The 13,415-nt window shown below is 40.9% G+C and overlaps 1 protein-coding gene across 2 annotated transcripts in view; it reads right to left on the bottom strand.

Moving 5' to 3' along the window:
* Positions 1-13,415, bottom strand: part of MBOAT1 (membrane bound O-acyltransferase domain containing 1) — a 58,031-nt gene that overhangs the window by 25,434 nt on the left and 19,182 nt on the right. For both annotated transcript variants that reach the window (XM_026113500.2, XM_026113493.2), the window contains exons 2-4: positions 8,481-8,626; positions 7,852-7,929; positions 4,076-4,171 (exon numbers count right to left, since the gene is read on the bottom strand). In XM_026113500.2, coding sequence (XP_025969285.2) covers positions 4,076-4,171; positions 7,852-7,929; positions 8,481-8,626 — 320 coding nt within the window. The remainder of the gene's footprint in view (positions 1-4,075; positions 4,172-7,851; positions 7,930-8,480; positions 8,627-13,415) is intronic.

Genomic DNA, 13,415 nt, shown 5'->3' with positions numbered 1-13,415 from the left:
TCACGAGTTTGAAATTTAGCATCATACATTTAAAAGACAACGGAGTAAAAATAACCCACCAAACTCACTGGAGGAGTTAGTATTTCTGTGTTGTGTTTTAGCATGGCATTTTAGTAAGCAACGGAGTACATCTGTATCTGTTTCCATCAGCAAATGTATTTTCTTTGTAAACCTGGCTGTAGTATCTTTGTTCCTGTCTTTTGTGGTTGACACTAAGCCACTGGGAGGGGAAAAAAACAGTAACCAAGCACTAACCATCAGACAAGAATTCACTGCCTGAAGTGACATTTTTTGCTAAAGTATCTGCTTATATGGTTTTTCTGGAGAGCTCTTTCAACGACCAGCACTTTCAAAGTGGTTTGCTAACAGTGCTGTTGTTCTTTCGCATCTGGAGTATAGTTGGTGTGAGAAGATGCCCAGTAGTTCTGGAGAGCAATTTCCACAAAAAAAAACTAATGTAAGGGGTACAGGTTTGACATCTGCAGGGAGAAAAAATGCTTTAGTCACCCTGACAATTCAGGTTCCCGTCTCTCTTCCAAGACTAACACAAGATTGCAAGCAGTGCCAGTGTGTATAGCAATTTTCACAAACTGAATTTCCTTCTGAAAGGAATGGCACCAAGAAACTCACTGAATATGCATGGTTATCACTCTCTGGCCCCCCCGAATGGACTGCAAATATTATGAAGTTTTGCTTAGACACTGAGTGAAATTCAAAGAAGAAACCAGAAAGCTCTATGGCCTCAATCAAGCAAAAGATTAAAGCAGACACACTTAACTTCACACAGATGAGGAGTTCCTCTGAATTCTGTCCAGATGATCATATGCACAAAGCATTTGCTCATGTAGTTTGCTAGATTGAAAACATATCTATTACTAATTTCCAAAAACCCAGATCAAGATCCCTTGATTTTATTTGAAACTAATCTCTGCCTAAAGCTATATTACTGCTATACTCAGTCTGTGCCTGTGATGCAAAGAAAAAAAAAAAATGTATGTTAATGTTACCATTTTTATAAAGTCATAAAGAAACCAAGCAACTTACTTACCAGCATAATCCTCTTAGCATAAAAAAAGAAGGAATGAGAGGGGGGGGAAAGAGAGAGAGAGAGAAAGAAAGAGAAAGAGAGAGAAAGAGTTAGGATTTAGTTTTCCTAGGTACAATGTGTAAATGCCATGGCAAAGCAAGCAAAATAAAATATGCATGTTTCTTTCAAATACTGATGTGAATTAAGGGGGAAGCATAGCATTAAGTTGTTTTACAATTAGTGGTCAAAAATGAACTGAGTTTTCTATGGGAAATCTGTCAAAGAAAATTCCCAAATTATTTCACCACATTTTTGTGATAGAATATAAATAAAAGTACTTCAAAAATCAATTTAAAAAAAATCAAAATTCAAGCGCAACAAACTGGAATTTCTTTCCATCAAACATCTGTCTTATACTCTAAAAAAGTGGACATTTCATCTAGCTCCAATGCAACATGCCAAAAAAGAAACTGCTGCAATCAGCTGGAGCATAATCCTGTTTGTGCGAGTCAGTGAACAAAACTATGCTTTGTACAACCTAGAAGAATTAACTAGTCACCATTACAGTACAAGTTTCCTTACTCCCTAACCTTGAAGTGATGACTCGCAGTTCAGTCTTCCATTTCCCAGTTTACTTAAGACATGACTCAAAAGTTATCTGTTCTCCTTCAATCTCTACATGCATTTTCACAAGCTGCGTTCTCAAAAAGGGGGGAAAAAGCAATCAAAAACAGATAGCACCACCAACTACTATTATGGAACCAAAAAAACACAGTTGCAAACACAAGTCAAAAGGATTATGCATGCAAACTGTTAAGTGCACAAAGCAGGTCACGAGAGCAAATGAGGCATCCTAGCTTTCAGCACAGAAATTGAGAAACATTCATTTAACATCTGGCTTGTCACTTTAGGGGGCTGACATTGGAAAGCTGATGACACCACAACTGCTTACACACCTACTTGATGTGGATTAACACTTCCTTCTTGCAATCAGGTATCATCAGAAACATACAGGATAACTGAGGCCTCAAATATAAATCGGCCAATCGCAGGCTTTTTGCTCACTTTTAATGATTTCCTTAAATTCAGTAGTTTGTGCTATCAGAGCATCCTTAGCAGCATTCACCCAGCAGGCTGGGAGGCTGGAGGGAGTTGGGCATCGTTCTGTGGATCCTGGCTTGGTTGTTTATGAAGTTCTGAGATTTTTTAGGACATCCTTCTAGCCAGGAGCCTGTTTGAATGCTACCAGACTGCCACACGCAATAACTGTGGAGCCATCGGTCATGAGACAATGCAGAAGAGGCAGTTCAGTTTCTGCTAAAATAGGGTGACACAGTGGTGAGGGAGTATGTTTTATCTCTTTGGGTCGTAACACCTATATAGGTGCGTGCATAAAGCCTCAGTGGGAATGTATTATTTACAGCTGAGAAAAACAGGTTGTAAGACAGATTTATGAGGCTGACCTGGGTTTAAGCACTTTGGATTTCAAGTTTTTATTAATACAGTGTTTTCATTTATTCTTAGTTTTTAAAATAAACCATGAAGATGTGGTTCACATCTGTTCTACATTTTCCGCCCATTTACTATTTGACAGTTTTCTGTTTGACTGAAGTTTAGGAATTGGCTTATATCTTGAAGTTTCAGGACAAAAACATGTAAGAGAGTAAGGCATTTAGGCATTATTCTTTTGGTCCCACTATTATCCTAGAGCTCATCACTAGATAAAAGCAGCTCCCTTTTCATCAAGAGAACAGAAAATGCTTCTTAGTCTATAGAACAGTCACCATTCCTCTTCTTCCACCCCCAGTCTCAGCTGTATCCTTATTAAATGTCTTCTGAGAGAGACAGCTAATGCGTCTCGCAGGGCATTTCTGAACACCCTATTCAGAAAAGCGTGCTCTCGCACATTTCTGCCTCACAGCACACGCAGCTATAGCATTCCAATCCCATTTACAGGCTTCTTGGTATGTCATGCTCATTCACTGTATTAAAAGAATAGCAGGAAAAAATTACAGAACTAAGTTTTCCTCTAAAATGAATAATTTCCCATTTTTTGTCCCCTCACCTAAGAAAATAAACCCAAAAGACTCAGAAGAACATATGTCATTTTTTCCAGAAATGTATTTAAATGCTTAACCCCTCCCCCCAACTCACACACACACAGACATATGCACACAGCAAAAAACTCCAGTTTCCTATTCCATGCCGGTAAGAAGACTGAGGCTTGGAGGAGGCATCTATCTACAACCTGCTGTTCCAGTTCACAGAGGTTTTTCACGGTATGTTAACAATTACTCTGCATTCAGACATTCAATTAAACAAGTGGAATATGGATTAGCACACTGTTTTTAAACCATGCATAAATGTACTTCTCAGAAACAAGATATCTAACATTAGCTAGTATCTGTCACTGGGACTTGAGATTCCCTTTCTTTTACAAAATATCTACACTACAGAGAGACTACAGTTTATATGAAGAACATCGTTCCACCAGAAATGCATGGTAATATAAAGTCATGCTACTTAAATGACACTCACAACCCACCCCAGTGACAGAAACACAGGTGCAGAGCGTGAAAACTGATCCCCTTCTCTCTAAGCTGATTGTACATGTCCCAGCTTCCCCATCCACTCACCCTCTCAAGTCCTCCTCTCCCACCAGCCCGAGTCCTGGGGGGGGGGGAACCTTCCCCAATGGGCTGCAGAGATCACTGGGGTTGCCCCGGGCCCCCTTCCCACACACGGGTAAGTCGGAACATGGGAAAGGACAACTCCTGGTCGATGACTGCGTTTAGGAAGATGAGTAGCTAACCAACCTCTACCTTCCTGACTAGATAATGCCCAGCAAGAAGACAGCAGAAACAATGACTCACTGTGAAATCACAGTGTATATTTGTTCCTTTAACAACAACAACAAAAAGTGTCAAAAAAAGTTTAAAGGCCAGCAAAATTGCAGGAGCTCCCCAGATAACATCAGAATTATTTTTAAAATGTACTAAATTCATCTAATACCAAATGATACAGGACCCACCCTGCAAACTCACTCACCCAGAAAAATCTGTAGTAAGAATACCATAATGAAATATGTATATTCGGCTTATGTGGCACAACGTGAGGTATCCCATAGCTACGACAAAGGAGTACCTAAAAACATAATACAGAGAACAAATAGTTACCAACACACATACCAACGAACTGGAATCACTCAAATTGGGTTGGGGAGGTCATTTTTGCAAATTAGGTTAACAAGTCTGAATCTATGTTACAAGCTCTGATAAAAATTTTCAAACGGGGACTTATAACTTTGTGTACCCTGCTACGACATAACAAAGAAGACTCTTCATATTGGGGGGCGAGGGGAAGAAATGAGATCACTTCAAGTTGAGCATTTCAATTTTATGGAGGGTTCCCCACTCCAACATATTATTTCAAAATTTTTGTCCAACTCAAGTATTTGAAACCAGATGGTATTTAGTGTGTGCGGCTGAAATTATCTGTTACCCTTTCTATCTGTAAATGCCTTTTATTTACACGTACGACCCCTCCTCAGGTCTACCAGAAACTCAACTGATGCAAAACCAGAAGAGACAAAATATCTTAAAGGCAGACAATGACACTTAGCCTACTGTTTTCAGCCCTAAATGCTGAAATATGCCACCTTCTAGCAGAAACAGTCTTTAACTGGAACTTGACAAATTCACTCTCAGTTTTTCCAGGATGACCACAAAAATATGATAGGCAGGATGGCAGCATGACAGTTTCCATCATAAGGGTTAAATGGTCTGAGGACTGGATGTGCTGCAACATCTAGGTGGGGCAGATGCAGCCTTTCCTACAACTTATTCTCCCCATATGTGGCAGAGCAGGAAAGAGGATACCAGGGAGTAAGAAGCAGATGGAAACCTGGAGACAAAATGACAAGTAACAAACCAAGCAAGCTAGACAGTGGATGGAGAGCTGGGACACCAGAATGAAAGGGTTACATCACCCAGATCTCAGATGGGCCGGGACCAAGCCCACCGGAGCTCCCTACAGCAGAGGGAGTTAGCCACACAGACAAGAAGATACGAAGACCTACAGAGGAACCAAACTGTGCAGCCTGAACATCGAGGAGCCCTAGTAGAGCTGAGCCAGAAGCCAGGCAGATTGGTAATGCACATTGCAAAATTGGACCACTCAGAACAAGGGAACTAAAGTTGGGAGCAAACATCAAGAGAAAGGGTCAGCAGGCGACTGAAAATGGGCCAGACCTTTGTCAGATCATGGCTGGCTATAAGAGAAATGGGCTTTGCTTTCTTGGGGACCAATAAACTGCAATATGAGTGACAGTGAGGGATGTAAAGTCAAGGATCACAATATAACCTGCAGGTCACATGGCTCATGGGAAACAGCTGGATGAGAGGCAGACTGAGGGGATATGACAGCTTCTTCAGGAGGTTCAGAGCAGAATTTATCTACTTCATCTCAGTCTGGCATCCAGCCCAGCCTCACCAAGGTCCTTGGGCTCCCTCTCATCAAAGAATGACAGGTATCCCTGCAACCACAAGCCAAGACAGCGGGGCGCATGTAACTGTGATAGAGCGGATGAAGCACCTAAAATGAGTCTTGATGCTTAAGTCTAAAGCACTTACACTGAATGGAGGTGGCCAAGGAGAGACCTACTGAATTGCTCCCGCAGCTGAGAGCATTACTGAAGATGCTGGATACATTCATCAACTTACAGGCCTTGAAGACTGATAGCCTCACCGCAGAGCACCCTAGCAGAAAATAGCCAGGCAAAGGAGCATGCAGGTGAAACTATGCAGTTTATTTATTTCCTTTGCTCACCTTGACTTTCATTTTTGGGGAAGAAGTCAAGTCTCCAGTCCCTGCTGTTAAACTTCCTGTATTCTTATAGGTCCTCTATATGAGCAGCTTATGCTCAAACAGCTTGAATACACAGTTATTTTGCCAAAATTAATAACGTGGATGTACTTTCAGTCACAGAGCTATGGCTAGTGGAATACACTAGAAAAAACCTAGTTCAATCTCCCCAGCCCTCCTAAGGTTATTCAGCATGTTCAATTGCTATTTCACATTGATTCTAATCAAAACATGACTATTTCGCAGTAGTAGCTGACAAAATTACATAAAGTGGCTTAATTTGTGCTGCAATATACAGCTATTTCTCATTGTGACTAATTGGCTAAACAGTAAGAGTGAGGGAGTTTCCTGTTGAAACTGTGCCTGTTTCCCCACCATGACCTCAACTTCTCTATAAAAACTTAAGTAAGTATTGGAGACTTGGCTCCTGCAGTTCAGTTCTCTGATCCAGAATAGTTACTCCTGCATTTCCCCAAAGGATGGGCATGGACAATGATGGGGAGAGACATAACATACATTTTTAGCTCCTTTTCTTCTGGTCTCTGGCTGGCATTTCTTTCATAAACGTTATCCAACTATTTTTTTATTTTATTATTATTATTAATTACCTCTGGACTTCTGGGCTTTGCCTTTGAACTCTGCAAGGTGGTGGGAAACAAAAACCCTCCTTGATCAACACCTATCTTGCTGGCGCAAAATGCTAGTGACTGCTACAGACAGGCCTGTCACTTACAGTTCATGTTTCTAAACAATCCTAGATATATTATAAAGTGATGGGATTCCCATTTATGTATTAGAGAGGGGCCACCTCAGGAAGTGATAAAGAAGAAGGGGAGATGATTATCGGAGCATTAGGTCCTCAGACAGCCCTGGCCCTGAAGACAAGCAAAGAAAGGGGTTCGGTTCAGGCTGTGGGGAATGTGAGCATTCATCAGACAAAGGCAACTACAGAAACAGCTGTGCAGAGACAGAAAGCACTTGTAACACACCCAAACCAACTCCAAGTGTTAACCACACGCTCTAAGGGAGGCCAACACAAAAGTAAAGAAGTGGGAATAGCTGCCAGCTAGTCCTTCTAGACTGCTGTAAAAGAGCAGTTGTACAAAAAACATCCTAACTATGCAGAAGGATGGGAATAAAACTCCTCCGCCTGCACAATTTCAAAGGCTCTTGCTTGCTGAACTATAACAGAGCGTTGTACCCATATAAGAAGGCCAAATTATTAAGCAGCGAAGCTCTTCCACATCCACTTCCTATTACCAAGTGAAAGAAGTGGGCATAATTTCCATGTAGTTTTCACTTTCATATCGAAGTGCCTTCTGCCTTTTGTCCAGCGAGGCACTCACTTGATAAAACCCCTCAGATATCTTGGGTGTCTTCCATACAAATGCCTTGGAGGAAAAAGAAGATCCAACAGTCTAGAACTTTTCCTGATGATGTTGCAGTCCTCTGCTTCAAAGCAACACGTCCGGTACTTGCCAAGTTTTCAAGCTCAAAGCCCGGTGACAAATGCAAGACGTATTTCATAGATCACAAAGTTAAGCTGCCAGTGACCTTAACAGAACTGCCTAACTTGAGAGTGACTGGAAAATACCTAGAGGCCATATAGCAAGAGGGAAAACACATTAAAAAGGATTATCAAAAGCCATCCTCAAGGACACAATACCAAGGGCAATATGACTTCATGAAGTTTAAGAAATCAGAGGCAGGGGCATAAATTGTTAAGCCTGAAAAAGCCTACTTTGGGGCACAGCAATTTCATAGGAAAATGTAATATATCAATGCAAAAAACACAAAATGAGATTATAGCTGATTCTGTAACTGAATGAACAAAACTCCTGCAAGTAACTGGGAAAGAAAGGCAGGAGAGTAGAAGGTACTGAAAAAACCTCATGCCTCTGGATGAAAGGAGGGAAGTTGTCCAGAGGAGCAGCCATGTACTTGCAGCCCCATAAGCTCACCTGTGGATGTTTGGAATACTCGCTATGTTCATAATGCCATAGTTCATCATCACCAGGACAAAAAGATGTATGGAATACCTTGAAGACAACAAAGTGAGTATTTAAGAAACTTCTAAGTAACCTGGGGGGGCTGGCAATACAGACTGAGGGAATATTTTTTCCACACAAATGACATAAATGCTATGTTTTATGAGGATATCAGTAAACATGGATTATCACAATGACATTTTTATAGCATGAACATTCAACATAGCTTAACACTTATTGACAAGATGCTGTCAACGTGTCTGATTCAGAGAAAGAGCAGTCTAGCTCACAGTGCACTCATAGTTCAAATGGGATGCTGCTTTTCCAATGCCAATATCTTCACAGCAGACTCATAGCTTTAACTGCCAGAAATAAACACATCATAGATTAAATACCTCACTTCCAAATGCTTTCATAACTCATTTCATTTTGTTTGAGGGTTTGGGGTGGTTATATTGATAGGAATTTTTGGCTTTTTTTTTTCCCCTCTCTTCAGGATTGCAATACAGAAAGTGCCTAAACACTAAAAAGAACTAATCCAGAAAATGAACTTTAAAAATGTTTCGACCCAAGCCTTGTCTACTTGGTGATTAAATACTCACCACCCAAAGCAGAAGACAGCAAAGTATATTCCAAAGAGGGTGGCAAATGCATGGCGAACAGCAGAACTGGCATGACCAGGACCCAAGCAAATACGAAACCAAAAAGCAGCCAAAAGGGCAAACAGTTGACAGGCTACAAAATTGATCTGCAAAAGAAGAAAAAAAAACAAAAAATTTTTGTGATTCTTTGGCAGGGGTAGCGGGGAAGGAGCATCTTCATTCTCAGAACAATAGAGTGGTGCCAACAAAGGGGGGAGGAGTAGAGGAAATTAATCTTTTGTCTTTTTTCTTGTCCTCGTGAGCCAGTGCTAACTTTTGTGGGCTAACAGAAGGGATTAAACAAGTGTATGGCCGCCTGAGACCTCGGACAGGAGCGAGAGCTGGCCCCAGCTTCCAGAGGGGCCCTGCAGAGAAGGCAGCATAAGGCAGGTGCACATGGAGGACGAGCAGCCTCTGGCTAGAAGTTACTCCTATCGGACACAAGGACAAGCAGAAGCTTCCATGTCCTCAGAGCAAAACCCACAGCAAATTGCCTTCCTCCAGTCACCTTCTCTAAAAGCCTCAGCAAAAATCCCTGAATTCAGAGGAACGGCAGAGCTCAGGAGCCACCTCTAGCTGAGCAGTGCAGCACTGGGATCCCGCAGCCATGAGCCCAGCCCAGGCCCCGGGCAGATGAAGTCAGACTCACTTTATTCAGCTGCAGTCTGTTTTCTTTTTTTTAATTTGCTCCAAGGTCTCTGGCAGGAAGTCATCATAGACTAAGCAAAACTCTAGAGTGAAATATTTAAGCAATCACTTGGATTAGAGGATTATCCAAAGCTATCAGTCCAGGACAGGGTTATATACTGCACTGGGAAATCCTCTGACACGCTGGCTGTCCAGAGATTGTTGGATCCAAGCAAGCTTCTCATCAAAAACATTTACAATGGTTTTAATAAGACACCACAGCCCTAAACTGCTTTAATTCTGGTGGACTATATCCAACTTGGTGCTGTTCAGGCAAATGCTTCTATTACAGATTTCTTAGCTACATTGTTGCAGTTCCTTTATTCCTGTGATGTAGGCAATAATGCAATGCAATAATACAATAATTTAAGCATTTAAATATGCTGGATTTTAGTTCATTGAGTCAGGAACACCACCTTCTGTTTCTTGCTCTTGTAAACTACCAGCATTTATAAAGCGAAGATATCACAGAACTATACAAAAAAGCAAATAATTAGGAATTTCCCACCATGACAGTACTTTAAGCCTTATTTGAATAACAATTCCTTTTATCAGTGCAAAGACTTGAGGAAAGATTTAAAGAGGAGGAGAAAAACAGAATTGCACTGGTCTTATAAAAATCAGAAGCTATAGCACAAGTCCTAAACTGTCACTTGGCCTACTACATCATTCTCAAAATACTAACTCCTCCCTCTCCCCCTCTTCCCATAGCCATAGACTTACTGTGAAAATGGCTGAGGAAAGTAGTTTCCCTGCAAGGCTGTTTTGACTGTATCCTTTTTATGCAAGTGGCAAAGACTGACGGACGCACCGAAATGACAATTCAGCAAACCTAAATCCCACCTCAGCCTGCTCCCACTTATGGTCATATTGGTACGTGCAACGGAGCTCAGCTTCATGGCATGCAGAAGCCCTCGGATCCAGTATAGAGAAAGATGGAAAGAGCAAACAGTCCAAGACGCCCATGTGGTTGATTGCTTAAAAGACAATATCCTATTCTGTGCAGCATTATTCACAGAAGCTTTATACCAGTAAAACAAACAAACAAACAAAAAAAGCCCCAAAAGCAACCTTTTTGTTTTTACTTTCATCCAGTTGTTGTACATTTGACCTGAGACATCAAACATGCTGGGATGTCAGGGGTATATACACACAGTAAAGTGAAAGTGTAAGATCCCATAGCAGACACTCAGAATAGCATTTATATAGCTAAGACAGGTAACCATAGCAGCAGAAAGCAAGCAGCAGAGACTAGCACAGTATACAACCCCATAGCAGCCTTGTATACATACTCAGTGGCGAGCCAATACTATCACTTCCACGGGGCATTTTTTACCCAGGCTACCTGGATTAATGGCAGCACAAGTACACCAGCCACGCTACAGTCACATCTTCACTTTGTTATGCAAATTAGCTGAGACAATTTCTTCCGTGAGCTGCTTTTGCAGGAACTGAGGTAAATCCTTATACCAGGATAAAAAGCCCACCCTAGCCTTCCATTTCATTCTGCTTTCAATTTTTCAGGGTTGTTTCTGCAGAGAAGCCAAACATCACAGATCCAATTTATTCAGCAAGCAATATTCTCAAATTTCTAGTTTCCACTTACCCTTTTTGTACTGAATTAAGCGAGAAAGTAGCTTGCAGAGTAGCAGTCACAACATACCATTAAAAGTTGCATATCTGATTCAAAAACCTAAAGATTAACCTTCCTTTTCATGAACCCTAAGTGACAAGTGACAGTGTCAAAGAGGCAAAAATGAACATCAGGATTCTTGAATGTCTTTTGACCATTACATGACCACAACAGCATTAAGGGGAGCGAGAAGGCTCCACTCAATGCACTGCTTGGAAGATCGACTCCCTGATGCAAAATAAATAAATAAATAAATAAATGCAGTCTGAAATGCAGAAAGAGAAGACTTTCACTCACTGGCTGAGAAGATTCATGCCTTTGCTGGTCTTCCCTTCTCACCTGCAACAACCAAAGCTCCTCCACACTTTCCACCTTCCTTTTCCTTGTGTCTGTGTTTGGCTGCACTACCCCTAAATACAACACTACTCCTAAATACAACACGCTGCTTGTTTTATTTTGTCTATCAGTAAGGCCTGTTGGGTTTTAGAACTATAGTCTTTAGAATTCTCTCCCACAAAATAACTATCATCCAAGTTTCAGCTTGTGACACCTTCTCCTTGAACAGCACACAACAGGATGCCAAATATGAACGTGCTGGCTCCAGCTCTTCAAACCTCAGAAGGTAGAAGCACAGCACTAAGACCTGTTTTGTGTTTTTTTTTTTTCCTCATAATGTTACTGGAGAAAATAACATTAACAGCATGTATAGGAAGTGTATTTACAACACTAACACATACACATTACAAACAACACAATTGGTTATAAAGGATGCATCAGCAGGGGTGCTGGGAAAGAGACACAGACGAACCAGAGAAACAGGTAAATATAACAATTACTGATAAAACCTTTCTGTCATCCACTAGGTATTTGGTACCTGTTGCAAAAAAAATGGCATAAACTTCACTACTTCTTGTACCCATCCACCTCTAAAACCGTAATTCTAAAGAATCTGAGTGCACCAAGACAACTTCTGATTTCCACAGGGTTCAGTCCGCAGATCAGATTTAGCTGCACAGAGCTCAAAGCAAAGTCTAACAGATAGCTTATCATAAAACCAACTAATCACAGAAGAATACTTACTTCAGAAGAATATAAAACAATCCCTTATGTGCCTAACTGAGCCAAGCCAAAAGCTTAAATAAACCAGGCACAAATCTTTTCTTAACTTGAAACTGTCACAAACAGAGGGAGGGAAGTTGTTTCTCAGTTTCTTAGGTCATCCACCCCCCCCGGTGGGCCTCAATGCAAGTCAAATATCAGACACCAGTAAAACTGGGGGACTCCTTTCCTGGTGCTATTGAAGTTTATTCTACCTGGAAGGTAGAATTCTGTATTTAAAACTGAGCACTAGTTTTGGTACCAGACCAGATTTGGTTTGTCCTCTACAGAACAATAGAGGGATGTGATGGTTTTTCATTTGATAGTCACCTCTCTTCCTTTATTCACATGTGACATTGTAAATGTATACATTCATTCATACACACATGCACACACAGGCTATTAGCTCATTTGACAGTGACTGTACTGCATTCCATTTAACAGGAATTTTACTCTTTACCATACATATTTGGGGTACTTAGTAAGCAGATCCCTAAAATTTCAAGAAATGTGCTGAATCACAAGATAAGTTATGGTCACACTTTCCTCCCCTTCCCTTCACAAAGAGGAAAGGGTTCACATTATTCTCTTTTGGTTATTTCCACTGTTGCTAAAAACACTTTGTAAACAGTAAATTGAGGACTTTTGAACTTTGATGAATGGTGTCCACATAAAAATAGCATGGAAAAAGAAAATAAATAATCTGAAAATTAACCTTTTTCGTTCTGACCCACCACTATTTAAGTCATTTATAACCCATGTTTTTGCTAGTCACATCCACCCAGTGTTGCCTTTGAACTTTTATTCCACAGGAAGTTTCAACTTTGCCAGCAAAAGAGACATACCTTTATTTTTTTTTACACAGCCATTTTCTTCCGTGCTCTAACAAGTAAGATGTAATAAAATTAGGATTTGGAGCACATGATATGTTGCCAAAACAAAGGCTGGAAAGATACCATCTTCCTTTCATTTTCCATGATTGAACTCTAGAGGTCAGAGGGCCAGGCTCATCGCAGTGCCCCGTGCTGACAACCCAAAGACTCCCATCTGAGCCACAGCTGGGGGAAGGCAGCCTTGCAGTGCAGAAGGGAGGTATCTGCCCTTCTGGAGAGAGAGAAAATCGAACCACTCCAGCCCAACTGGATTGATTGCTACTGCTGCCTGGCTGAAGAAGCCCTCGATATCTGATAGTCTTGGCTTTAAAAAGCCAGATGGATCCAGAGCATCTAAATGCAAGGTATGAATGAAGAAGAAAAATTAAACCTTAGTTCCTTCCTTTATCCATTCAAATTCCACAGTAGCAATAACTGAAAGTGATGTTTAGCCTGTAAATCTGAGTTTTATACAAAGGTAGTAATCAAGTCAAACCAGTTGACCAAGCACCTATCACACTGACACAAGAATAACCAAACATAATGGTTTCAAGATTCTCCTATACTTTTAATGCTTTTTAAAAATCAAAGCCCTCGAAAGACATA

This window comes from Dromaius novaehollandiae, chromosome 2 (genome assembly GCF_036370855.1).
Source record: "Dromaius novaehollandiae isolate bDroNov1 chromosome 2, bDroNov1.hap1, whole genome shotgun sequence".
NCBI classification, from domain to species: domain Eukaryota; kingdom Metazoa; phylum Chordata; class Aves; order Casuariiformes; family Dromaiidae; genus Dromaius; species Dromaius novaehollandiae.
The sequence above is the reverse complement of the archived record's forward strand: the minus strand, read 5'-3'. Positions and strand labels throughout refer to the sequence as shown.